At 44.6% G+C, this 27,051-nt stretch overlaps 1 protein-coding gene across 1 annotated transcript in view; it reads right to left on the bottom strand.

Moving 5' to 3' along the window:
• Positions 1-27,051, bottom strand: part of PRELID2 (PRELI domain containing 2) — a 108,690-nt gene that overhangs the window by 2,835 nt on the left and 78,804 nt on the right. Inside the window, exon 5 of the mRNA XM_044277575.1 lies at positions 16,705-16,810. Coding sequence (XP_044133510.1) covers positions 16,705-16,810 — 106 coding nt within the window. The remainder of the gene's footprint in view (positions 1-16,704; positions 16,811-27,051) is intronic.

Genomic DNA, 27,051 nt, shown 5'->3' with positions numbered 1-27,051 from the left:
CGATACTAGGCTGCCTTACTGCATAGCCCAGCATCAGAGAACATCAGCGCCCTCAACAGCACATGGGAGAAGGAGTCACTCTTTCTCCCCCTGTGCCTTGCTGCCAATAAGAAGAGAGAGGGGAGGGGCGGGAGCCCCTTTCATTGGTCCAAACATTGTATACTATCAGGAAATGTAGCGCGGCGCCCAGGGATCTCACTGAACTTACCATTATTCCTGGCCGCTGCTCCGTTTGCCTGCTTTGGGCCCCGGTATATTCTTCAGCTTTGTATGCTAATTGTAGCGCTGTCCAATCAAAGCGCAGAGCATCACAGCCAGGGAGAAGAAGAAAGAAAAAAAAAAAAAAAAAAAAACACCTTCTCCCTGGCTCTGCACTTTGATTGGACAGCGCTACAGCCAGGGAAAAGGAACGCCCATTGAGAAAAAGGGCAGTCTCCTCCCCATTGCTCCGATGCTAGTAATTAGCATACAGAGCTGGAGAATATACCGGGGGCCACAGCTGGTGAACGGAGTGGCGCCCAGGAATAATAGTAAGTTCAGTGAGATCTATGGGCGCCGCTCTACATGTCCTGATAGTTAGTTTACAATGTTTGGACCCATGAAAGGAGGCAGGTGCTGGCAGCAGAATCACATAGTCTGTACCCTGCCTCTGACAGGGAGCTGCAATCAGCGGCAGTCAACCCCTCAGTTGCGGCACTCCTGTATTAAAGGGAGTCTGTCACCTACCTGACCAGTTTTAAACAGATCACATTGTTCAGTGGGGCACAAAGACATGACACAGATGTTACCGCTGTTTAGTTCTTCTGATGCTTCAAATCGCCCAAAAAGTAGTTTTCATCATATGCTAATGAGCCGTCGCAACGCCCCCCCCCCCCCCCCAATCTCTTCTTATTAGCAGCACAGCACAGGGGGATAAAGAGTGACTCCTCCTCCTATGTGCTGCTGAGGGAACACGAGCGCGCTGATGTTCTCTGATGCTGGGCTGTGCAGTAGGGCAGCCTAGTATCGATAAATGTCAAATCGCGGTATCGTATCGATACCGGGACAAAAGTATCTATTGGGTATCAATATTTCGATACCCGCAACAACCCTATATAGCATACACTGAGCAACAGTTAGGTGACTAGTTATTTACTATAGCAGAACTTTTCAGAATATATGTTATTTCCATTTAAACAAATCACTAAACTACACCGGTTAATAAAAGAGCCAGATCAGGTAGCAAAATTTCTCAATTTCTTTTTTTCTGAGTAAACAATCAGTATGCTAACCTAGCTCTACTTCCTCTCCCAAGAAAATGAGATGAAAAGGCTTCCAAATTAAGATAAATAAGTGGAAGGGACAGTAATCGGTAATGATTGCATTACATACAAGATTTTTCCTACCAAACCATAACATGAAAGGGACATTGATGTTATTCAAGTATGACAATTTTCGAGAGGAGTGGAGTATAATTTAAGCTAAAGAGGTCTGATAGGTCTGCAGGTATTTGTAGGCCTAAATATTTTATGGCTGTGGATGGTTATTTGACGGGTGTGGAAGACTTATGGTTGGTTAGGAGGTGTGGGGCTAAAGATACGTTCAGTGCTTCAGGGAAGTTAATTTTGAAATTGGACGCTCTCCCATATTGCTCCAGAATCTTCATGATCACCGGAACGGCCTCTACAGAATTTGAAATTAATAGCAAAAGATCATCTGCAAAAGCAGCTGTTTCATGTGTGTATTGACCAACAGAAAAGCCCTGGATCTTATTTGTCTGTCTCAGTATTAGCAAAAGCATCTCTATACATAATATGAATAAAGAAGAGAACACCCCTGCCGAGTCCCGTTTCTAATAGGGAACTCCTCTGAAAGAGAGCCATTAACCATGACTTGTGCTGTGGGTTGAGAATATAAATAGAATACAGCAGTTATAAACTATTGGGGAAAATAAAATTTCCCCCAACGTTTCATTCATGAATCCCCAATTAAATCTATCAAAAGCCTTCGCAGCATCAGTACCAAGAACAAAATGGGTCATTTCCTCTGCTTCGTAGCATGTATTATGTGAACCACCCTCCATACATTATGTTTTCCCTATCTTCCAGGCACAAACCCCACTTGTTTCGGGTCTATAACTTTCTGCAAATTAGGAGCTATTCTGTGTGCAAGTAACTTTGACCACCATTTAAGATCGCAATCGATTAGGAATATTGGTCTTTAGCTCCCACAATCCTCAGGATCTTTGCCCTCCTTGTGGAGGGTTGTGATATGTGCTCTCAGGGCCGGTGGTGGCAAAGGTGCACCTCCAAGGAGGGAAATTCATACTTCGAAGTAATGTGGAATCAAATGCTTCTTGAGCTTTTTATAATATACATTTGGCAACCCGTCTGAGCCTGGGCTTTTCGCTGAGGGGACAGAGTTAAGCACTTTTTCCAGTTCTGTAAGTGTGAAAGGTGTTAATAGCGCTTCTTGTTCCGCTGTGGATAGGCCGGGAGATTAAATGGAATGAAGGAATATCAATATTATTGATGTTGATGGGTCATTGGGTTTATGATCATCAGTCGCTTGCGCTGAGAGATTATATAGTTTGGGGTAATAGGTCTGAAATGCCTTTGCTATAGAGGGAGTTGTAGTGATCCTGTGAGACCCATGTGGCTTAATTGCAGATACAAAGGTCTTTACCCTTCTCTTTTTTATAAGATGGGACATTATTCTATTCTCTTTATCACCATGGGCATAGAATTCATATTTTAAAAGCTGCAAGGATTTGGCAGCTTTGATGTTAAGCAGATCTTTGACTTTTTGTCTGAGCGAGGTCAATTCTGTTAAGTGTCTTTCAGATTATGTGGTCTTAGCCTTAGCTTTAGCCTTTCCAGTGTCTGGATCTGGGCCATAAGGGAGTTGAGTTCTTTTGTGCATTGCTTTTTAATATGGGTGCCCAGTGCTACGAGTTCTCTCCTGATGTACGCCTTATGTGCCACCCAGACCATAGGCATGGACAATTCTGAGCTAGTATTGAAATTAAAATATTCGTCTAGTTTTGCGCCCAGGTCCTGTATACAAATTGGAGATTCCAATAGAGCGTTGTTGAGTCTCCACGTCCATGCCCTGAGGGGCAAACATTTAAGGGAGAGAGACATCAGAACTGGTGCATGGTCAAAGATGACTATAGCTCCTATATATACTTTACGGATTGACTGTATGTGAGGCACCGACAGAAATAAGCTATGCGGTGGTATGATATATGTACTGTGGAGAAGTAGGTATAATCCTTCTCAGAAGGATGCATGAGCCTCCACATATTAATCAAGTGTGCTTCAGCTAATGCCATTCGTTTCAACATTTGTCTCTTTGAAAATCTATCAGTTTTAAGCACTGACGAATCTAAAGATACATTAAGGTCTCCCCCTACAATTATTACTCCCTCATTGTCTTCAGGGCAGCAAGAATTTAGGAAATTTGGTTCTGTAACTGGGTGTGTACATATTAGCAATGGTGATTTTGGCGTTAGAGTAGGCCCTGTGTAATTAACAGTGTTCTGGATCTACATAAGATTTTGTTAGTTGGAAGGGAATAGAATTTCTAATTGCTATTGATACGCCTCTAGAGGCTGAGGAGTGTGCAGAGTGGAACCAGTGCGAGTATGCCAATGAAGGGAGTTTTGGTATATGATTGTGGCAGAAGTGGGTTTCTTGCCAGAGTACAATATCTGCTTTTTATTTATACCTTAAGCTGAAAACTTGTCTAAGCTTTTGTGGAGCATTTAAACCATTAACATTATGTGACCAGATAGGTTATTCAGCCATTATGCATCCATGTGTTACAGAGTACACAGGCTCTAAAAAACACGAACACGAACAAATATACATACAATTGATCAAATATTCTGCATTGTATTGCTAGATGTGCGAGAAACACAAATGGTGCGTCAGTCTCCCAGGGCAAGGACCCCAGCAATCACAAGTTGGGATGTGCCTGTGAAGCACTGACCCGAGGAGGCAGACCTCACCTGGTGGGGAAGGGGGGGAGAAACCATTATCAGCATGAGAGCAAGCTGCCTATTCAAAAGTATGTCACACGTGCCTCTTGCAACCATGTGTGAACTAAGGTATTAAATGTATAACGGGCTATAAAGAGAACTAATAAATCTAAAACAGTGGTAATAGAAAGAAGTAGACTCGAGCTGTAAGGCCGAATGCACTCGGGCGTGGAACACAGACGTGAGTGGTCTGTTGTATCCCGGCCTGCCATCCTGCTGACAGCAGGAGCGCACAGCGTCATTGGTTGCTATGATGCCGTGCGCTTCGTGCAGCTGCTGCACTACAGTAATAACACTCGTATAGATCATACAAGTGATTACTGTAGTGCAGCGGCGTCATAGCAACCAACAATGCCGTGCGCTCCTGCTGTCAGCAGGATGCCAGGCCGGGATACCATGGAACGCTCACGTCAGTGTTCCACGGCTGTGTGCATTCGGCCTAAGTTAGTAAATTTTTTGCATTGAGAGGAGAGTATGGTGATCTCCTGATGCCGGCTAACACACAAGGAGGTGGCCATATTGGGTACATAAACTCAAAAGTAAAAAAACTATAACAAAACTATAGTCTTCTGCCAGCTACCCTTAGCACCCCAAAGGATATATGGACCAGGTTACTCAGGTTTTCCTATGTCCCATGCAGCAAGACCATCCATTTTCCTCTGTGGAATCAGGAGAGTCAGGTGATGGTCACATCATGCTGGATCTTTTTGATTTTGGGTGACTTGATATTTTGGAAGGTGCTTTAGGAAGGTCTGGTAGTCATGTGGGCTACTTCTGGGTTAATGCCTAGCTTTTCCCAAGCCTCTGTCAGATCATGCAGTTTTCTGATGATTTGTTCGCCATCCTTGGCTGCAGCCAATCCAAAGTGAAACAGCCATCTCAATGCAAGCTTGTGTGCCCTGAGGGCGTCCGAGCGGTTTTAGGGCATGCCACCAAGGTACTTGGGGCCAAGTCCTGAAATATCTGGATTGTAGCTCCATTATATGCCATGTTCTCATGTCCATGGCTGCTTGTACAAGGCCGCTCACTGTATCTAGATAGTTTAACAGACCGCAGATGGCATCTCTTGGTGGCCCCCCATGGGCCCTCACCAATACTACCATTTCTCTGCACCTACTAAAAATGAAAAGAAGGCAGATGACGCTTGCGGCAGCCCTTCAGCAGAGATTTCCTCCAATATACCCATTATGCGAATATTTTTCTTTCTGCTTCTATTCTCATGATCTCTAATTTGCAAAGGATCTGGAGTGGGGCAAGTCTTCGCATCCCCCGCACTCTCTGACATAGCGCATGAGCTTTCTCAATCTAATTCCTCCTTTGCGGCTGCATTTCTGGCGCTTGTTTCTACACACCAGAGATGTTCCTCGCTTCTTAAAAATTTTTTCCATCTCTGACTGATTCTTTCCTGCTCTCTGTGTACCATGTCTGTTCTCTAACCGTTCCCGAGCAGTTTTCACCATGTTTTTATAAAGTATGAGCCCGTTATTCTAGAATAGGCAGCAGCCATCACAGAGTGCGGCTAGCTCCGCCCCCTCTTCTATTCTTAACATGCCATGTTCTTACAGATATTCTACCAGATGTTTTCATTCTATTTTCCTCTAAAGTTTTTATTAAATATCACAGAACTCAATACCGGAGAACTTAAACGCTAGTGTGAAAGTACCCCAATTCATCCCGATGGCTCAGTTGTGGCTGGATCCAGCTGTATTAAATAAAAACTAAACAAACCTGATCAGGCATGAAGATCATTGTAAGTCAATTGGCGCCAGATACGTTTTTTCCTGAATTAAAAATGCAGATGTGAAAAAAACGCTTCAGTTCATTGTCAATGGGGACAAAACTGAACGCTCCAAAATGCATCCCGTTCCATTTAGTTGCGTTCCCAGACCGGAGAGCAAACCGAAACATGTTGTAGTTTGCTTTCAGTCATGGGATGTGGAGCAAGACGGGGGACGGATCCGTTTTCAATGGGGGTAATGCCGGATCCATCTTGGCCATGTTAAAGATATATTAAAGATAATACAACCGGATCCCTTCATAACGGATGCAGACGATTGTATTATCAGCGACGTAGGCGTTTTTGCTGGACCCTGCCGGATCCAATAAAAACACTAGTGTTAGTGTTAAAGTAGCCCAATTCAGGTTTTGAGATCGAGCAGAGGAGCTCAAAACCTGAATTAAACTGACCAGTTTCGTCTCCATTCATTATCAATAGGGATAAAAATGATCCGGATACATCAGTTCAGTTGGGTTTTGGGGCCGGACACAAAACTGCTGCAAACAACATTTTTGTGTCCAGCTTGAAAAACTGAACAAATCTGATCACGCATGAAAATTAATGCCAGAGTTTGTACTGCTCCATCCGGCCTCATTCACTATAATGGGGACTGGTTGAGATTTGGCAGAGACGTGCACAGAGGTTTTCTTCCAGCCCATTCTCAGCATATTTGCCAGATCTCCGTTGGTCCCCACTATAGTTAATGGGGCCAGACAGAGCCTTACAAACCTCCGGCAATGCTGGAGTGCCCAGAAATGCAGCAGGAACAGCCTGCCGGTTCACCACTGTCCATTTGCACTTAGCCTGAGCCTAATAAGAGGAGTTGCTTCTTGGTCTGTACAGATCACTTTACTGCAGTTACCTGCTTATCTGTCATTCTAATCCTGCCTGTAATGACATCACCTCAAAGTGCATTTGATAAGACGGGATCCACCATTCGCAATAGGTGTTAACCCCTTCACGACCAGGCAATTTTCCTCTTTTTTTTCATATTCTACTCCCAGCCTTTCCAAAACCATAACTTGCATTAGCATTGGAGTCTATGAGAATTACTTTAGGTTCTTATGGAGCCCTGCCACACACAGGCTCTCCATAGGAACTAATGTATGGCAGCCTTGGATCTACTCAGGAGGACTAAGGCTGCCACACACTACATCCAGCTTCCTTGATCCTCACTAGGGGGAGCCGGTGCGCGGCCAGGTACAGGCACTCTTGTTTTTTATCCTCAATGAGTGGTTAAATGTGTGCAAATAGATGTTATCGTTGATTGCAAACACTAGCCCTGGGTGCTTGCTGTTTAAAACAGCAGGCAACCAGCGGCTAAGGTGCCCGCTGCACTGGCAAGCGTCTGCCATCTCTAAAGTCTCCAATTTCAAAGTATATATATATATATATATATATATATATATATATATATATATATATATATATATATAAGGTGGTCAGGAACAGGTTAAACTGCAGAGGGTGCAGCAGTTGCAGAGAGAGCAGAGCATTTAGCAGTAACAGCAATGCCCGTTACTCCTAGAGGATCATTTGCATTTATTAAAACATTTTTTCTCAGCAATGCGGGTACACGTGACCATGGGACCAACACAGATGCCTTCAGCTGCCAAGTGCACATGGGACAGGTCAGCCAGTGTCATAGGAACAAGTCTGCTGACAGATGCCCTTTAAGTTGGCTTACAGAGCACTGTCTAGACTAGATATATTAAAACAAGCCTTCAGCTGTGAACAGTCGTAGGTATGGACAGAGAGATCTTAAAACGGTGAGGACACAAAACACACTAAGGATATTAAGTTTTCTCTGCATATATCTTAACCCTTTCATGACCCAAGTTCATTGATGCCCCAGTGTCCAGGTCAAAATTTACAAATCTGACATGCGTCACTTTATGTGGCAATAGCTTTGGAACAAGAACACTTATTTATCCACGTCATTCAGAGATTGTTTTCTCGTGACACATTGTACTTCATGACAGTCATAAATTTGAGTCAATATATTTCACCTTTATTTATGAAAACATCCCAAATTTACCAAAAATGTTGAAAAATGCGCAATTTACAAAATTTCAATTTTTCAGCTTCTAAAATAGAAAGTGATACCTCATAAAATATTTATTACTTAACATTCCCCATATGTATACTTTATGTTGGCATCATTTTGGAAATGTCATTTTATTTTTTTAGGACGTTACAAAGCTTAGAAGTTTAGAAGCAAAACCAACTTTTTAAAGGACCAGTTCAGGTCTGAAGTCACTTTGTGGGGCTTACATAGTGGATACTCCCATAAATGAGCCCATTGTAGAAACTACACCCCTCAAGTTACTCAAAACTGATTTTACAAACTTTGTTAATCCTTTAGGTGTTCCACAAGAATTAAAGGAAAATGGAGATTAAATTTCTAAATTTCACTGTTTGGGCAGATTTTCTTTTTTATAAAAAAAAAAAAATTCTTTAAACACATTGAGGGTTAACAGCCAAACATAACTCAATATTTATTACTCTGATTCTGCGGTTTACAGAAACACCCAACATGTGGTCGTAAACTGATGTAAGGGCACACGGCAGGGAGCAGAAGGAAAGGACTGCAGCATGGTTTTTGGAAGGCAGATTTTGCTGGACTGGTTTTTAGACGCCATGTCCTATTTAAAGCCCCCTGAATGCACCCTTACAGTAGAAACTCCAAAAAAGTGACCCCATTTTGGAAACTATGGGATAAGGTGTCAGTTTTATTGGTACTATTTTGGGGTACATATGATTTTTAATTGCTCGATATTTTTTTTTGTGAGGCAAGGTAACAAAAAATTTTTGGGGCACAGTTTTGTTATTTTACATTTTTTACAACATTCATCTGACAGGGTAGACCATGTGCTATTTTCATAGAGCAGGTTGTTACGGACGCAGTGATATCAAATATGTCTACTTTGTATGTTTCAGTTTTCCATAATAAAGCATTTTTGAAAAATAAATTATGTTTTTGTGTGTCTTGTGCAGGGATCATTTTTTGCAGAAAAAGGTTTTTATTGGTACCATTTTTGGGTACATATGATTTTTTGATCATTCATTTTTACACTTTATGGGGCAAGGTGACCAAAAAATTGGCTGTTTTGGAACAGTTTCTATTTATTTTTACAGCGTTCATCTGAGGGGTTAGGTCATGTGACACAGTTTTATAGAGCAGATCGTTATGGACGTGGCAATACCCAATATGTATACTTTTTCTTATTTAAGTTTTACACAATAATAGCATTTCTGAAACAAAATTATGTTTTAGTGTCTCCATAGTCTGAGAGCCATAGCTTTTTTATTTTTTGGGCGATTGTCTTAAATTAGGGTATCATTTTTTGCAGGATGAGGTGACTGTTTGATTGGTACTATTTTGGGGTGTATAAGCATTTTTGATCGCTTGGTGTTGCACTTTTTGTGATGTAAGATGACAAAAATTTTATTTATTTTTTACACCATTTTTTTATGGTGTTTATTGGACGGGGGTCGATCATGTGATATATTTATAGAGAAGGTCGTTACGGACGCGGTGATACCCAATGTGGTTTTTGTTTTCATTTTTTATAGGAAAAGGCAATTCATTTTTTTAATTTACATTTTTATTTATTTATACTTTTATTATTTTTACATTTTTTTTTATCAAGTCCCTCTTGGATCTTGAAGATCCAGTGGGGCTAATGGCTGTACTATACATGGCTGTACTATGCATTGCAAAGTATAATACTACCAGATTACCTGTAGGTGGCAACACAGGACACCTTTGCAAAGAGTACGGTTGCCATGGCAACCATCGAGCGCAGCAGCGCCGATGGTGGAGAGAGGGAGCCCCCTCCCTCATTAATCCCATGCCGCTGCATCTAAGGGGTTACAGCAGAGTGTCAGCATAGAGCTGACACTCGCTGCTGATGGCGGCGGCTCAGGAATGGAGCCGCCGTCAAACACAGCAGGGGGACCGCATCGGGGGCAGGGGGCACAAATGGGGCAGGGCTGGAAACGCGGGGTACGGCCAGCATGGAGGGGGCACAGATGGGGCGGACCACATCAGGGGCACAATACATGGACGGGGGGGCGGGGACCGCATTAGGGGCAGACAGGGCTCACTGTGGTGGTTGGGGGTTGGAGGCGCACAGGAAGGGGGGCACAGATCGGGGGGCTTCAGGACACTACCTGATTTCAGGCTCTGATCTGCAGAGTGCAGATCAGAGCCTGAAACCAGCATTTTAACACTGCCGCGATCCAATTGGTTAGTCTGCACAGACTAACCAATCGGATCGATAGCCGGCAAGGGACCACTCTGATTGGTCCCTTGCCGGCATTACTGCACTGCATGCTATCCGTGACAGCAGCAGTGCAGGGGCAGAAGCTTCAATTCAAGCGTTTTTCAGCGTTTATACATGTGCTAGGTGCACAGGACATGTGCGAATAGCATGTATATAAACGGATTGCAGTCGTGAAGGGGTTAAGATCCCCCTTTAAAGGAATTTCTGGGACCATGAGCCGGAGAGACAAGAATCAGACGTGCTTCGGGAAAGTGTATATGTTAAGAGTACAGTTTTTTTTTACAGGTTAAAGTCATGTTTTGTTTTGTTTTTTAATTGTCACAGAAAATGACTAAGATTAAACTACTTAGATGCCACAGATCATTACCTGACTGTAAGGGCACAATCGCCAAATTTAATTTAGCATCATTTGCTTAAAGGGGAAGTGACAGCTCTGCCATGAGTCCTCTGTGACACTAAAGGAAAACCAGACAGGAAATGTACGCTGTGATGTGTAATGGTGTCTTGGCTTATGGCTGATCCACAGCTTTACAAACTGGTAAATACAAACTACACCCAAAAAACGAGATTTTTGTGAACTCACCTGTAAAATCTCTTTCTCACTTTATTCATTGGGGGACTCAGGACCGTGGGTATAGCTTGCTGCTGCCACTAGGAGGCGACACTAGGCTGAAAGCTGTTTGCTCCTCCCCTGCAGGCTATACCCCCTCCAGCCTGAAGAGAGCATATCAGTTTGTGCTTCAGCAGTAGGAGAAAACATACCGAAACAAAACATAACTAGGAAAGACCACAGTCCAACAACCGAACCGGACACCAGTCCCAACCGGCAACTCGGACCATTGGCCTCAAAAAAATAATGGGTGGGTGCTGTGTCCCCCAATGAATAAAGCGAGAAAGAGATTTTACAGGTGAGTTCACAAAAATCTCGTTTTCTCGCTCATATCATTGGGGGACACAGGACCGTGGGACGTCCTAAAGCAGTCCCCGGGGCGGGATAACCACTGGCCCCAACTCCCTCAGGTGAGACACTACACTGCGGCCTGCAAGATCCTGCGGCCAAGAGCAGCATCCGCTGATGCAAAAGAATGCACTTTGTAAAACTTGGTGAAGGTGTGCAACGAAGACCAAGTTGCTGCCTTACACAATTGAGACGCCAAAGCGTGGTGAAGGTGCGCCCAAGAAGCCCCGACCGCCCTGGTAGAGTGAGCCGTGATACCGGGGGGAGGGACCCTGCCCTTGGAGCGGTAGGCCTCGTTAATGGCCAATCTAATCCACCGAGCAATCGCCACCTTGGATGCCGCCAATCCTTTACGAGGACCCTCCGGAATCACGAACAGGGAGTCCTCTCGCCTAAAGGGGGCTACCGCGGCCAGGTAGATCCGTAAGGCCCGCACCACATCCAATCGGTGGAGCGCCATCTCCCTAGGATGAGAAGGTTTAGGGCAAAGCGATGGCAGGACAATGTCCTCATTGACATGGAACGCCGACACCACCTTCGGCAGAAACGACGACACCGTCCGGAGCACCACCTTGTCTTGATGGAACACCAAGAAGGGCTCTTTGCACGATAGAACTGGCGGCGCTGACACCCGACGTATGGAAGTAATGGCAACCAGGAACGCGACCTTCCATGACAGCATGCGGAGCGAGACTTCTCGCAGGGGTTCAAACGGCTCGGACTGAAGTGCCACCAGCACCAAATTCAGGTCCCAGGAATGCAACGGCGTCCGATAAGGGACCACGGTGTGCGCTACACCCTGCATGAAGGTCTTGACCGAGCCCAGTACCGCCAGTGTACGCTGGAAAAATATGGAAAGGGCAGAAACCTGCCCTTTCAACGAACTCAGAGCCAGACCCAGCTCCAAACCCGCCTGAAGAAAGGCCAGTACCGTAGGGAGGGAAAACTTCCTAGAGGGGAGACCCCTGTCCTCACAGAATTTAAGGAAAGACTTCCACGTCCGATAGTAGATTTTCGCGGAGGAGGGCTTCCAAGCCCTAATCATTGTGCGAACGACCGCATCCGAGAAACCCCTTTTCTTCAGCAGGAAGGTTTCAATAGCCACGCCGTCAAACGCAGCGTATGTAAACCCTGGTGGAAGACTGGGCCCTGTGAGAGCAGGTCGGGCCTGAGTGGAAGAGGCCACGGCACGTCCCCCAGGAGAAGAACGAGCTCAGAGTACCAAGCTCGGCGCGGCCAGTCTGGGGCAATCAAGAGCGTTTGAACGCCCTCCATCTTGATTCTGCAAAGAATCCGCGGTAGGAGCGGCAGCGGCGGGAACACGTACGGAAAACTGAAGTTGTCCCACGGTGCCACAAGAGCGTCTACGTCGTAGGCCATCGGGTCTCTTGCGCGAGACAGGAAGCACGGGAGTTTGTGGTTCGTCCGAGATGCCATTAGATCCACGTCCGGGCGACCCCACCGGAGACAAAGGTCCTCGAACACCTCCGGGTGGAGAGACCACTCCCCCGAGTCCACTGAGGAAATCCGCCGTCCAATTGTCCACGCCCGGGATGAAGATCGCCGAGATCACTGGGACATGGGCTTCCACCCACTGCAGAATCCTCGCTGCCTCGTCCATTACCGTTCCGCTGCGCGTCCCCCCCTGGTGATTGATGTAGGCAACCGCTGTGGCGTTGTCCGACTGTATCCTGACCGGACGGCCCCGCAAATCGTCGGTCCAATGGCAGAGGGAGAGGTAGATGGCCCGGAGCTCCAGGATATTGATGGGTAGTTTGGACTCCGACAGAGACCAGACTCCTTGGGCTGTCCGGGTACCGAAGACCCCTCCCCAACCGCGGAGGCTGGCGTCGGTCGTAATAACCGTCCATGACACCGGCAGGAACGACTTCCCCGAAGACAGGTGGTCTGGAACAATCCACCAGGAGAGAGCCTCGCGAACGGGCTGAGACAGCGAGATCCTGAGGTCCAGTGAATCCTGGGACTTGTCCCAGGTGGACAGGATGAGCCGCTGAAACTCCCTGGTGTGGAACTGGGCGAACGGTACCGCCTCGAATGAGGCCACCATCAGACCGAGAACTCGCATGCAGTTGCGAATCGATACCTTGCAACGCCGGGTGAGCAGGTCCACTGCATTCTGAATGCCCGATCTCTTGCCTGGAGGCAGACGCACCACGGCAGCCTCGGAATCCAGAGTCATTCCCAGGAACCTGATCCGAGTGGTAGGAGACAGGCATGATTTCTGTCGGTTGAGAATCCACCCAAAGCGAGTGAGCGTGCTCATCGTGATCCGAAGACTCTCTGCGCATTGTGACGCTGTCGGGACCTTGACCAAGATGTCGGCCAGGTATGGGAGAAGGGTAATGCCTCTGGACCGCAGAATCCCCAGGAGGGGGGCCAGAACCTTCGTGAATACCCGAGGGGCCGTCGCCAGACCGAACGGCAGAGCGACGAATTGGAAGTGATCCGACTGGATGGCAAATCGGAGGAAACGTTGGTGGGTTGCGGCGATGGGGACGTGGAGATACGCATCCTGCACGTCCAAGGACGCCATGTGCTCCCCTTGCACCAGGGAAGCCACCACGGAACGGAGAGATTCCATCCTGAACCTCTGAACCCGCAGATAACGGTTCAAGAGTTTGAGGTCCAGCACCGGCCTCACATCGCCCTCCTTTTTGGGAACCACAAACAGGTTGGAATAAAAACCTGTAAACCGCTCCTCCGGGGGAACAGGAGAAATCACCCCCCGCACGAGCAGTGACTGGACGGCGTGCAAAAAAGCTGCGGCCCGGGCGGGATCCCTGGAAGGCTGTGAAAGGAAGAAACGGTTGGGAGGAAGGGACCTGAACTCTATTTTGTAGCCCGAGGAGACTACCTCGAGCGCCCATGCGTCCGGAATGTGGGCGTGCCAAATCTCCTGGAACCGGAGAAGACGCCCCCCCACCTGAGAGGGCGGGGACAAACCTTCATGCTGAAGGCTGCTTACTTGGGGCTGTGCGAGGCTGCTGAGCACGCGGACGCCAGGCTTGCTGGGGTTTAAAGGACGGGCCCTTCCGCCGATCCTGACTGGTCGGTCCCGCTGCTGAGGTGGGTGCGGGACGGGTGCCCGAAAAACGGCAAAAGGACTGGAAGCGCGCAGACGTAGACCTGGACTGAAAGGGCCGCTTTGCTCTTGGCTGGGGCAGATGGGTGCTTTTCCCACCCGTAGCTTCTGAAATAATCACATCCAGTTTTGGTCCAAACAGCCGCGTCCCAGAAAACGGAAGTCTCAACAGGGAGCGTTTAGCGGAAGAATCAGCCTTCCAGGCCTTGAGCCACAACTCCCGGCGGACCGAAGTGGCGAGGGCCGAAGAGCGGGCGACCATTGACCCCGCATCCAGTGCCGCTTCACAGAGATACTTCCCTGCTTGAGAAATTTGAAGCGCCGACAATTCGAGTTCAGCGGGCGGTAAGCTGGACACAATATCCTGGCTCAACCGGAGAGACCACTCTGAAACCGCCTTGGCCACCCAGGCAGAGGCAAAAATCGGACGTAATGCCGATCCGCATGCCGTAAAAATTGATTTGGAGAGCGACTCTATGCGACGGTCCACTGGATCCTGAAGAGAAGAGCCATCCGCCACTGGGATGGTCGTAGATTTTGCCAGACGGGCCACAGGCGGGTCCACCTTCGGTGGGGAAGACCACTGTTCCACGGACTCGCGTGGAAAGGGGTAGAGTAAGTCTAGGCGTTTTGGAATGACAAAACGCAAACCTGGCTGATCCCAAGCCTTGGTGACCACGATAGAAAAATCCTTGTGTAACGGAAACGCCTTGGGAGTCTGCTTCGCCCGCAGAAACGACACCTCTTGTTGGCTAGTGGAGGGAAGGTCCTCCTGAACCCGGAAGGTGTCCCTAATTGCCGAAATCAGGCTATCCACCATGGATGCAATCTGAGAAGAATGCTCCAGGTCCACCTCTGTATCCGAATCCCCGAGCTCACCCTCCGACAGTGTGTCACCGAACAGAGAGGACGCCTGTGACTGAGAACCAGGAGCGGGTGGGGATGCTGAGGCGTCAGAGGAGGAACGGGTGCCTGCCCTGGGGCGCTGCTGGAGGGAATCAGGGCTGCGCTTGTATTCCTTCACAGCAGCGTGATCTGACAGTGCTGGAGCAAACTTTATGGCCTGTTCAGAGTAAACTGTCATGTGTGTACAAGAGGAGTGGCAGTGTATCTGATCATTATAGGGCCTCCTGCACACGATTCCCAGGTCTGCAAATCACAGATGTGGTCCGTGTGCATCCAACAATTTTCGTGGGGCTCACTGTAAAGAAGCAGATTCTTGTTCACAAAATGGACAACAACACAGGATCTATCATTTGCGGCCAGCCACAGAGATGCAAACAGAACACGGATGACATCCACTTGCTGTCTGTTATTTTTGCGGATCCATAGAAATGAATGGGTCTGTGTGCAATATGTAAAAAATTGTGGCTCAGACATGGACCAAAAATACAGTCATGTGCATGAAGCCTAACATGTACCCTCCGTTTTCCCCTTCTGCCTCTAATAGACAGTTGTTCCTGAGCTCACTGCCATGATGTCTCCAAATGGACATCACAAAGAGGAAAGGAGATTCCTGCTCCCGCATCTCTCACTCAGAAGCAGCAGCACAGATAACATCATACAGCAGCAGTGCTACTGTGAATCCCCCACTGGGGTGATGTAGGAAACTTACTACAAGCAGCAGCAGTGCATCTCTTTCTCTCTGCAGCTGCCACCTCTTCCTGCTCCATAACCACAGCAGCAACTGTAATCTGAGTGTAGGGACCTCTGTGTATGGATTTTATCAGTAAATTTAAAGTCAGTAGTGAGTGCAGGGGGTCAGAGGAGTATGAGAAGTGGAGAAAGAATTTAAAAGGGATTCTGTCACCAGGTTTCACCCATGTCAGCTAAACATATGCTGATGTTCAGGGCCTCATCAGGATTCCTAATGTGGGCTTCTAAATGTGATCCTTATTTTGCTAAAAAAACAGGTTTTACTAACCTGTCACTCAAAGAAATAAGGTGCCCAAGGGGATGTCAAGGGATGTTCGTGCCCAGCGCCACCTTTCCAGACTTCTGCACCGCCTCCTAATCCTCTGTGCCGCCTCTCGCTCTCCCTAACTCCCTCCCCCCTCCTCCTCCTGCTGCTGCTGTATGATCTTGCGTGTGCGCACAGGGCGCTGCCTGATGTGCCCGTGCGGACTTCTCGATTTGGCTTCTTAAAGCGAAGTGCGCATGCGCCGGCACTTCACTCAACCCAGGTATGACCTGCACTCTGGCGCCAGCCTCTCAGAGCCCTGTGCGCGCGCGCGAGAGAGAGAGATCTTACAGCAGGAGGAGGGGGGAGGGAGAGAGAGCGAGAGGCGGCACAGAGGATTAGGAGGCGGTGCATCCCTTGACATCCCCTTGGGCACCTTATTTCTTTGAGTGGCAGGTTAGTAAAACCTTTTTTTTTTTTTTAGCAAAATAAGGCTACGGATCACATTTAGAAGCCCACATTAGGAATCCCTGAACATCAGCATATGTTTAGCTGACAGGGGTGAAACGTGGTGACAGAATCCCTTTAACGCTAGGGAAAAAAAAGGTTTAGTTACTGTACTTCTTTTTTTTTTTTTTTCTAGATAAACAAGTTACCTTTTTAGCTCCTTGTTTCAAAAACGATTGTGCAAATTTCTCCAAGACACAGTTGAGGTATCCAGCACCAGTGATTGTTATGGTCCCTTTCTGACTGAATTCCGTCCTGTGGGTAAAAACGAATGAGGGAATGTTTTAAACAATCAGCTCATTTAAAAGGGAACCTGTCATCAACTTTATGGTGATCTCACTGAGGGAAACATAAATTTGTGACAGAAATGCTGATTTTAGCGGTGTGTCACTCATGGGCTAAAAGCTGGTTGCTGAGAACCAGGATCATAATCATTGCAGCCCAGGCCTTGAAAAAGAGTCAAATCTACCTGAGAAGAGTCATGGTTATTAATAATCTCCTGCTCTCCCCGTCTATCTGCTGACGATTGGCAGTTCTCTCCTAGAGAGAAAGGGAGAAAACTAGGTAGAAGCCAGTCAGGGAGAGCAGGAGATTATGAATAACCAGGACTATTCTCAGGTGGCCGGGACTCTTTTCCAGATCCAGTCTGCAAGGATTGTGAAGATGGTTCTCGGCAACCACCTATTTTAAACGTATAAATGATAGATCGCTGAAATCAACTAACCTGTCTCTACTTTATTCTATGGTTAGTATGGGCAGCATAAGGTTGATGGCAGGTTCCCTTTAACAACCACCTACTCAATCTTACATTATGAAATAAGTTGCTAGTATTTTTTAGCTCAACAATTAACTTATAGCTTCACACAGAACATGTTTTATCAGATTATCAATGGTGTTTAACTCAGAAGCGATCACTATATAAACACATTGTGCAAATCATTTTCTGTATCCTATGATGGCTTTTCATGGGAAAACAAAGGATATTTTGACATGCAGTGCCGCGCTAATCCCATTCAGCTGAAAAGGGCTAGCAGAAATCCACAGACACATATTGCAGAAACCGTTATTGCCTTCACCTCGCCATAGCTGCCGGGTGCCTGCAGTTTTAAAACAGCAGGCACCCGGGACTAATGTATGTGATCAATGATAACATAGCTCATACATTTAACCCCTCAGATGCCATGGTCAAATGTGACCAGGGCATCTGGGAAGTTAAAGAACGCAAACGCTCGTTCTCGGCTGTGTACCAGCAACCCCCAGTGAGGATCAGGGTTCCTGGATGTAGTGTGCGGCAGCCTCTGTACTCAGAAGTGGTGCAGGGCTGCTGCATATTAGTTCCTATGGAGCCCCTGCCTGAAGGAACACAGTGTAATGATAATGCATTGGAGTCTATGAGAAAAACAATCTAACCATTATCTGTAAAGAATAAATCAAGGCAACTTGACGTACTGTAGATTTCTTGAAAACGTTTCACTCGTTCTTCCAACGTGCTCTCTCAATTCTGAGGGACTGTACAAAAATTCTGGGAATAAATATGTAACTGAATCAACATCTGGTAATTATACCCAGCATTGGGTCAAAGGTGTTGATTCCATTATCCTAATTGGAGTCAGTAGGTGATAAAGACTTCCCAGAAAAAGGTGTCAAGACAGCATTGTATGTGGCAGACAATAGATGTCTAACCCCCTCACCTATATTATATCGGCAAAACAAAAACAACAACTACATCAGCGTATGGCTCAGCATAGAAGAGCCAAAACCTCTGGTCAAGATTCAGCCGTGTACTTACATCTAAGAGAAACAGGTCACACCTTTGAAGACAGTCAAGTAGGTGTTTTGGATAAGGAGGCCGATTGGTACAAACGAGGCGTGAAGGAGGCCATCTACGTAAAAATGGAGAAGCCAAGCTTGAAGTTGAGGTGTGTGTGTGTGGGGGGGGGGGTTAGACATCTATTGTCTGCCATATACAATGCTGTCTTGACACCTTTTTCTGGGAAGTCTTTATCACCTACTGACTCCAATTAGGATAATGGTATCAACACCTTTGACCCAATGCTGGGTATAAAATTACCAGATGTTGATTCAGTTACATATTTATTCCCAGAATTTTTGTACAGTCCCTCAGAATTGAGAAAGCTTGTTGGAAGAATGAGTGAAACGTTTTCAAGAAATCTACAGTAAGTCCAGTTGCCTTGATTTATTCTTTACAGATATACCATGACCTGGATAAATGAGAACCTTCACAGACAATCTAATCATTGCTTGTTATAGTTTCCTATGGGGGAAAAAAAAAAGTTTCAAAATAAAATAAAATACATAAAAATTAAACATAAAATTAACATCATGCATGGGCAGCCCTGCTTGCAAAAATGCCTGTACTATTAAAATAAAAATAAAAATTTATCCCATACAGAAAACCGTGAAACACGAAAATAATAAAGTCAAAATGTCCAATTTGCATTATTTTTTGTCACTAAACTTCTCACCCAAAAAATGAAACTTTTTGTGATGTAAGGTGGCAAAAAACATTTGTAAATTTTTTTTATTTTTTTTTAACGGTGTTCACCTAAGGAGTTAGATCATGTGATATTTTTATAGAGCCGGTCGATGTGGATGCGGCGATACCCATTATGTCTACTTTTTTCCCTATTGTAAAAAAAAAAAAATTTACTTTATTTTGGGAAAAGGACACTTTTTTTTACTTGAAACTTTTTTTTTTCACTTTATTTTTTGTCCCACTCTGGGACTTCAACTTTTGGGGGTCTGATCCCCTTTACAGTGCATTACAATACTTCTGTATTGCAATGCATTGGCTGTAAGGCCTCTTTCACACAGGCGAGTTTTCCGCGCGGGTGCAATGCAAGGTGAACGCATTGCATCCGCACTGAATCCGGACCCATTTACTTCAATGGGGCTGTGTACAAGAGTGGTGATTTTCACGCATCACTTGTGCGTTGCGTGAAAATCGCAGCATGCTCTATATTGTTTTTTCACATAACGCAGGCCCCATAGAAGTGAATGGGGGAAGCATCCGCAAGCAAGTGCGGATTCAGAGCGATTTTCACACATGGTTGCTAAGTGACGATCGGGATGGGGAACCGATCTTTATTATTTTCCCTTATAACCATGTTATAAGGGAAAATAATAGCATTCTTAATACAGAATACTAAGTAAATAAAGGGATGGAGGGGTTAAAAATAAAATAAAAATTAAATGAAACTCACCTCATCCACTTGTTCGCGCACCCCGGCTTCTCTTCTTCTTTGAGGACCAGGGAGAAAAAGGACCTTTGGTGACGTCACTGCGCTCATCACATGGTCCAAACATGCCGATTTTTTCTCACGCGCGTGCATAACACATTAAAACGCTTTGCACTTGAGTGGAAAAATCGTGCATTTTCCAGCGACGCACCCGCATCCTATCCGGCCCTCACACGCGACGCCCATGTGAAAGAGGCCTCAATCACACTGTGTAACACACTTGCAGCTTCCTGCCTGTGAGATTCAGGGGGCTGCCATCGGGTCCCCGTCACAGCAGAGTGGGGACCCGATGGCCACCCCGCATCCGGCAGGATACCGAACGTGTCACGGTCAGCGCTGACCGCGGCAGCGTGAGGGTTAATGCACCGGCATCTGAGTTTTCACTGATGCTGGCGCATACAGCAAGGGACCGGCTATTAGTGACTGCCGTACCCCTGTCATTGGGTCCTGCACTCGCCCGTTCAGATCGGCGTACATGTATGGCGCTGGGATTTCTGTCCCACATTTCTGCGCCGTACATGTACGGCGCTGGTATCCTGCGGGTTAAAGAAACCTCAATAATACACCATATTGAATCAGGATATGCCATAAAGGTCAGATAGGTGTAGGTCCTGCCTTTTAGATGTGCTTTTATCTCATGAATGGGACCCTCTCCATTTACCAATAAGGTAATACAGGTCCTTCTAAAAAAAAATAGCATATTGTGATAAAGTTCATTATTTTCTGTAATGTACTGATAAACATTAGGACTTTCATATATTTTAGATTCATTACACACAACTGAAGTAGTTCAAGCCTTTTATTGTTTTAATATTGATGATTTTGGCATACAGCTCATGAAAACCCAAAATTCCTATCTAAAAAAATTAGCATATCATGAAAAGGTTCTCTAAACGAGCTATTAACCTAATCATCTGAATCAACTAATTAACTCTAAACACCTGCAAAAGATTCCTGAGGCTAAAAACTCCCAGCCTGGTTCATTACTCAAAACCGCAATCATGGGCAAGACTGGCGACCTGACTGCTGTCCAGAAGGCCATCATTGACACCCTCAAGCAAGAGGGTAAGACACAGAAAGAAATTTCTGAACGAATAGGCTGTTCCCAGAGTGCTGTATCAAGGCACCTCAGTGGGAAGTCTGTTGGAAGGAAAAAGTGTGGCAGAAAACGCTGCACAACGAGAAGAGGTGACCGGACCCTGAGGAAGATTGTGGAGAAGGACCGATTCCAGACCTTGGGGGACCTGCGGAAGCAGTGGACCGAGTCTGGAGTAGAAACATCCAGAGCCACCGTGTACAGGCGTGTGCAGGAAATGGGCTACAGGTGCCGCATTCCCCAGGTCAAGCCACTTTTGAACCAGAAACAGCGGCAGAAGCGCCTGACCTGGGCTACAGAGAAGCAGCACTGGACTGTTGCTCAGTGGTCCAAAGTACTTTGCATGTAGTACGGAAATCAAGGTGCCAGAGTCTGGAGGAAGACTGGGGAGAGGGAAATGCCAAAATGCCTGAAGTCCAGTGTCAAGTACCCACAGTCAGTGATGGTCTGGGTGCCATGTCAGCTGCTGGTGTTGGTCCACTGTGTTTTATCAAGGGCAGGGTCAATGCAGCTAGCTATCAGGAGATTTTGGAGCACTTCATGCTTCCATCTGCTGAAAAGCTTTATAGAGATGAAGATTTCATTTTTCAGCACGACCTGGCTCCTGCTCACAGTGCCAAAACCACTGGTAAATGGTTTACTGACCATGGTATTACTGTGCTCAATTGGCCTGCCAACTCTCCTGACCTGAACCCCATAGAGAATCTGTGGGATATTGGGAAGAGAAAGTTGAGAGACGCAAGACCCAACACTCTGGATGAGCTTAAGGCCGCTATCGAGGCATCCTGGGCCTCCATAACACCTCAGCAGTGCCACAGGCTGATTGCCTCCATGCCACGCCGCATTGAAGCAGTCATTTCTGCGAAAGGATTCCTGACCGAGTATTGAGTGCATAACTGAACATAATTATTTGAAGGTTGACTTTTTTTGTATTATAAACACTTTTCTTTTATTGGTCGGAAGAAATATGCTAATTTTTTTAGATAGGAATTTTGGGTTTTCATGAGCTGTATGCCAAAATCATCAATATCAAAACAATAAAAGGCTTGAACTACTTCAGTTGTGTGTAATGAATCTAAAATATATGAAAGTCTAATGTTTATCAGTACATTACAGAAAATAATGAACTTTATTACAATATGCTAATTTTTTTAGAAGGACCTGTATATGCATTCACCTCAGGGGCCTGTTCTCAAGATTGGAGTGGATCAAAGGGTTGGGACCTGGATCTATCTGACACTTATGGCATATCCTAGTGATGTATCAGATAGGACAACACCTTTAAAGGCTATGCACACCTTTGGGGGCATTGTTTTAAATTATTATTGCATTGTACTCCTTTTAAGAGCCCCTTTCTCTGTACAGCCTTGAGATTCTCTAGTAGCAAGTTCTGTATTTTTACTGTTTCTTGTCAGACAGCTCCTTATTTCTAATCTAGGACCTTATACACACTTATTATAACTCAATTTTTATCTTACTGATTAGAAAATATGTCTTAAATAAGTGTTTATGACCGGTTAGTAATTTAGAGATGAGGTTTATTAGATGACTGTCACAAAGTGAAAGTAAGATTCAACCAGCTAGACAGTTAACTCTTTGTAACAGAATGGCTGCATATTTTTAATAAACACTATTGAAAAAAAATATAAAAATTTAAATTGCAATCATAAAAAATTTTATAAAAAAATTGCCCCTGAAGGTGTACATAGCTTTTAAGGCTTTAATCTGCATTATTTAATTCCTCTTATGTTTTCATACCACGCGACTGTTCAGAAATGTGTGACATTAGATGACAGAAATGTTATTAGGGCAATTACCAATTGTTTCACATACTTGTTGCAGACGAGTTACATGGCAGGTGGAGTCCTATGTTACTGGTAAGAAGCATATAGCTATGCAGACTGATTTTAGACATAAAATAACATATATATTTTTTAGACAGCGCTTGGGATTAGAAATGCATCTGTAAGAAGGAAGATTTGTTTTTCTCATAGCTGTAAATGCAGCCTAATGAGAGCAATTGTTCCTCAGAGCATCCTCTGATAATTTAATACATTTAATATTCTGGTATTAGCCTTAATGGTTTTTAGATTACACTTTTCAAGCCCTAATATACAGAGCTATTAAAAAAGGAAGTCTAAGCCAAACATATAAATGTTAATGTTCAGCAATGTTCACATCTGTGTTGGAGGCTCCATTAGGGGATGATTGGAGGCTCCTTCACAGATTATGTTAAAACATATGGAACAAAATAGCAGAAAACTACAGTTTTTTTTTTTTTTAACAGAAACCAGGCGGCTTCCATTATAGTCAAAGGGTTCAGTTAGACCACAATTTGCTACTATCATTTGACATCTCCAGCCCCTCCATTATTTTTGCTGTTCTGCTCTTATAATAGAGCAGGACAATGGAAACTAAGGCACTGGCGCGAACCCATCTTGAACAATTTATTATACTTTGGGGGTAGATATACTAAACCTAGAGATGGCCTAAATTAAGACAGACAGTCTGTCTAGACCTGCACCAGATTCATCACTGGGGACTTCACTGTGAAGGATAATTGTGGCTCAGGAATTTTATTAATTTTAGAATTGTAGCAAAATTTAGGAGCAAAACAGCTCCTCTAATTAAGCCATGCCCCCTTTCGAGTGAAGTCCCCATTACTTCTAGATAAGCCCCGCCACCATTTTAAACAAGTAAGAAAAAGGTTTAGAAACCCTAGTTGCACCAAAATGCACTACAGATTCTAGACGCAGACACTTTGGTACATCTGGGCCTTTGTTTCTTAACGGGGTTGTGCAGGATCCTAAAAAACGTAATTGAAAGAGGACCTTTGAAATAACTGCTCTCCAGCTGTTGCAAAACTACAACTCCCAACATGCCCTGATAACTGTAGGCTGTCCAGGCATGCTAGGAGTTGTAGTTTTGCAACCGCTGGAGGGCTGCAGGTTCAGCATCCCTGATCTAATTTGCACGGTTGGACCGTGCGCCCTCCTGCCTCCCCTAATATTAAAATAATTGGTCCCCTCACCTCCTCTCAGAAGCTGCCACTGCCGCCAATGATCGGAGCCCCAGCAATGTAATCCTGGGGCTTCGATCGGTTACCATGGCAGCCAGGATGCTACCGAACCCCTGGCTGCCATAGTCAGCTCCCTGCTGCTGTGTGTACTACGCACAGGGCAGTAAGGAGAGTGTGAGATCCTATTCACCCTAATAGAGCTCTATTAGGGTGAATAGGACAAGGGATTAAAAGATCCCAGGTCCTAGCCCCTAAGGGGGTAAATGGTTATTAAATAAAAAGAAATAAAAAAAAAAAAAAAAAAAAACACACACAAAATATAACTCACCCCCTTTCCCAATTTCACATATAAAATGTATAAACAATAAATAAACATATTAAATATCGCCACATCCGAAAAGTTCAAATATTAAAATATTTAAAAAAAAATCTATGCGGTGAACGCTGTAAAAGAAAAACCGCGCAATTCACCATTTTTTTTGTCACCTTGTCCCCCCCAAAAAAATAGGATAGGACTGTTCGATTATGGGCCGGACATTCCATAAAATGCAGAATACACGCAGCTTTTTTGGGCGATTTTATTTTTGCGTGGTATCAAGTATCGCAATACTTTTTTATGGTATCGAAACCGAATAAAAATGTGGGTATCGAAACAACCCTAGTCTGCAGTAAAGGTACTGCTGGGTGTTACCAGTAGTGAGAGTGTCTGACTCTGACCAATCAGTTCTGCCAGTGGCAGACTGACATGAACACCCCCAACTGGTAACGCCCATCTGCACCTTTACGGTAATCAATTAATTCATAAACTTCTGGTCGAAATAACATAGGAATGTTCCAGAATGGTTTTCAGATACGGAATGCAAGAAAAACAGGCATGTCAGGAGAGATGACAGGTCTTCAAATGTCTTGAAATGCATGCAATTACAAAAGTATTCAGATCCAAGTTCTGCTTTGAAAATGTGGAAGATTTTTTGTGGGAATACACATGTACATAAAAATTTCATTTTTCATCTAAGTCTACTTTCACACTCACGGTTTGGCTTTCCGTCTGGGAGATCCAGTCAGGGCTCTCACAAGCGGTCCAAAACGGATCAGTTTGCATTCTAATGCATTCTGAATGGAAAAGGATCCGCTCAGAATGTATCAGTCTGCATCAGTTCAGTCTCCATTCCTTTGGAGACTGACACCAAAATGCTGCAAGCGTCTGATGAAACTGAGCCAAACGGACACACTAACACAATCTGGCACAATAGAAAACGGATCGGTCCTCCGTTGACTTTCAATGGTGTTCAAGACGGATCCATCTTGGCTATCTTAAAGATAATACAAACGGATCCATTCTGAATGGATGCAGACGGTTGTATTATTATCTGATCGGATCTGTCCATGACGGATCCGCACAAAACGCAAGTGTAAAAGTAGCCTAAATCTTTGCTTGCGTCACAATAGAAAAACATTGTGCACCTTCAGAGTGGTAGGCACATTGTGGAAATGAAATGGTACAACAGGAAAAATACCAAGGAGGAGGTGGAATACTTCCACAAACCACTACAGCAGGAGTAGGATTCAGGTTATCATTCAGAATCTGCAGAATAAAAGAAACCACATGCACTGAATCAGATACTTTACACCCAACCTTACCAGACTCATCAGCATGAGTTGTTTATCTTGTGCAGAGAGATGTGCAAATGGCAATTTACTGGAGAATATTGACCACTTATCGATCCTTGTAGAATAACCATGGCAGGACGCTACGTTACAATGACACAGTCATGAAGAGAAGTCTATTAATGAGATTTGTCTACTGAATTATTGACTAGTTAAGTACAGAAGCTCCGTCCTAATTGTTTTTCACATGGGAGTTTAATTAATGTGTCTTTGATACAGAACACCCAGCATCTTCTGTCAGAACATCTCACAAAGTCAGACTGGGGTTAAATCATCCATTAATGGACAAATGGATTTAGCTGTAAGCCTCCGTGCTTTTTCACTAAAAGTGATCCCAGGGTTTAGTGAAGCAAATGCAACATTACAGAACTCAACTATTTAGGGTAGGTAGGGTTGGAATATAATGGATATACAATGCATCCCGTATATGTGTGGCTCCATAATTTACCACACGAAGGGATGGAGAGATGGAGTATAAAGGCACCCATACAAAATACAATCTTGGCACCTGCAACAGTAGTCATGAAGAAGTTACAGACATACAATGATCCCCCAAGATACAATGGCCTCAGGATACAATATTTTCAACACACAGAAGTCTTTTCTGGGCCATTATAAGTTGAAACTACACCTCCACATACAGATGAAACCAGAAGTTTACATGCACTATATAAAAAGACATGCATGTATTTCTCAATATCAGACATGAAATCAGAATTAACCTTTCCCGTTTTGGTCAATTAGGATTATTATTATTTGCCAAATGCCAGAATAACGAGAGAGAATGTTTTAAGGCATCTTTATTACTTTCTGCAATGTCGAAAGTTGACATACACTATTACTATGCCTTTTAACCCTTTCTACCCCAGGCCAGTTTTTGCAAATCTGACGTGTCACTTTATGTGGTAATAACTTTGCAACCAAGCCATTTCTGAGATTGTTTTCTCGTGACACATTGTACTTCATGATAGTCATAAATTTGAGTCAACATATTTCACCTTTATGAAAAAACAACAAATTTAACAATTTTTTTTAAAATTTACAATTTTCTAAATTTCAATTTCCCTGCTTTTAAAACAGAAGGTGATACCTCATAAAATATGTATTATTTAACATTCCCCATATGTCTACTTTATGTTGGCATAACTTTGTAAACTTCATTTTATTTTTTTAGGACGTTAGAAGGCTTAGAATTTTAGAAATAATTCTTAAAATTTTAAAGAAAATTTCCAAAACCCACTTTTTAAAGGACCAGTTCAGGTCTGAAGTCACTTTGTGGGGCCTACATAGTGGAAACCCCACATAAAATTACCCCATTGTAGAAACTACATCCCTCAAGTTACTCAATACTGATTTTACAAACGTTGTTAACCCTTTAGGTGTTCCACAAGAATTAAAGGAAAATGGAGATTAAATTTCAAAATTTTTTACTTTTTGGGCAGATTATCAATTT

Source organism: Bufo gargarizans, chromosome 2 (genome assembly GCF_014858855.1).
Source record: "Bufo gargarizans isolate SCDJY-AF-19 chromosome 2, ASM1485885v1, whole genome shotgun sequence".
Taxonomy (NCBI): Eukaryota; Metazoa; Chordata; class Amphibia; order Anura; family Bufonidae; genus Bufo; species Bufo gargarizans.
This window is presented reverse-complemented; position numbering and strand designations above follow the sequence as displayed.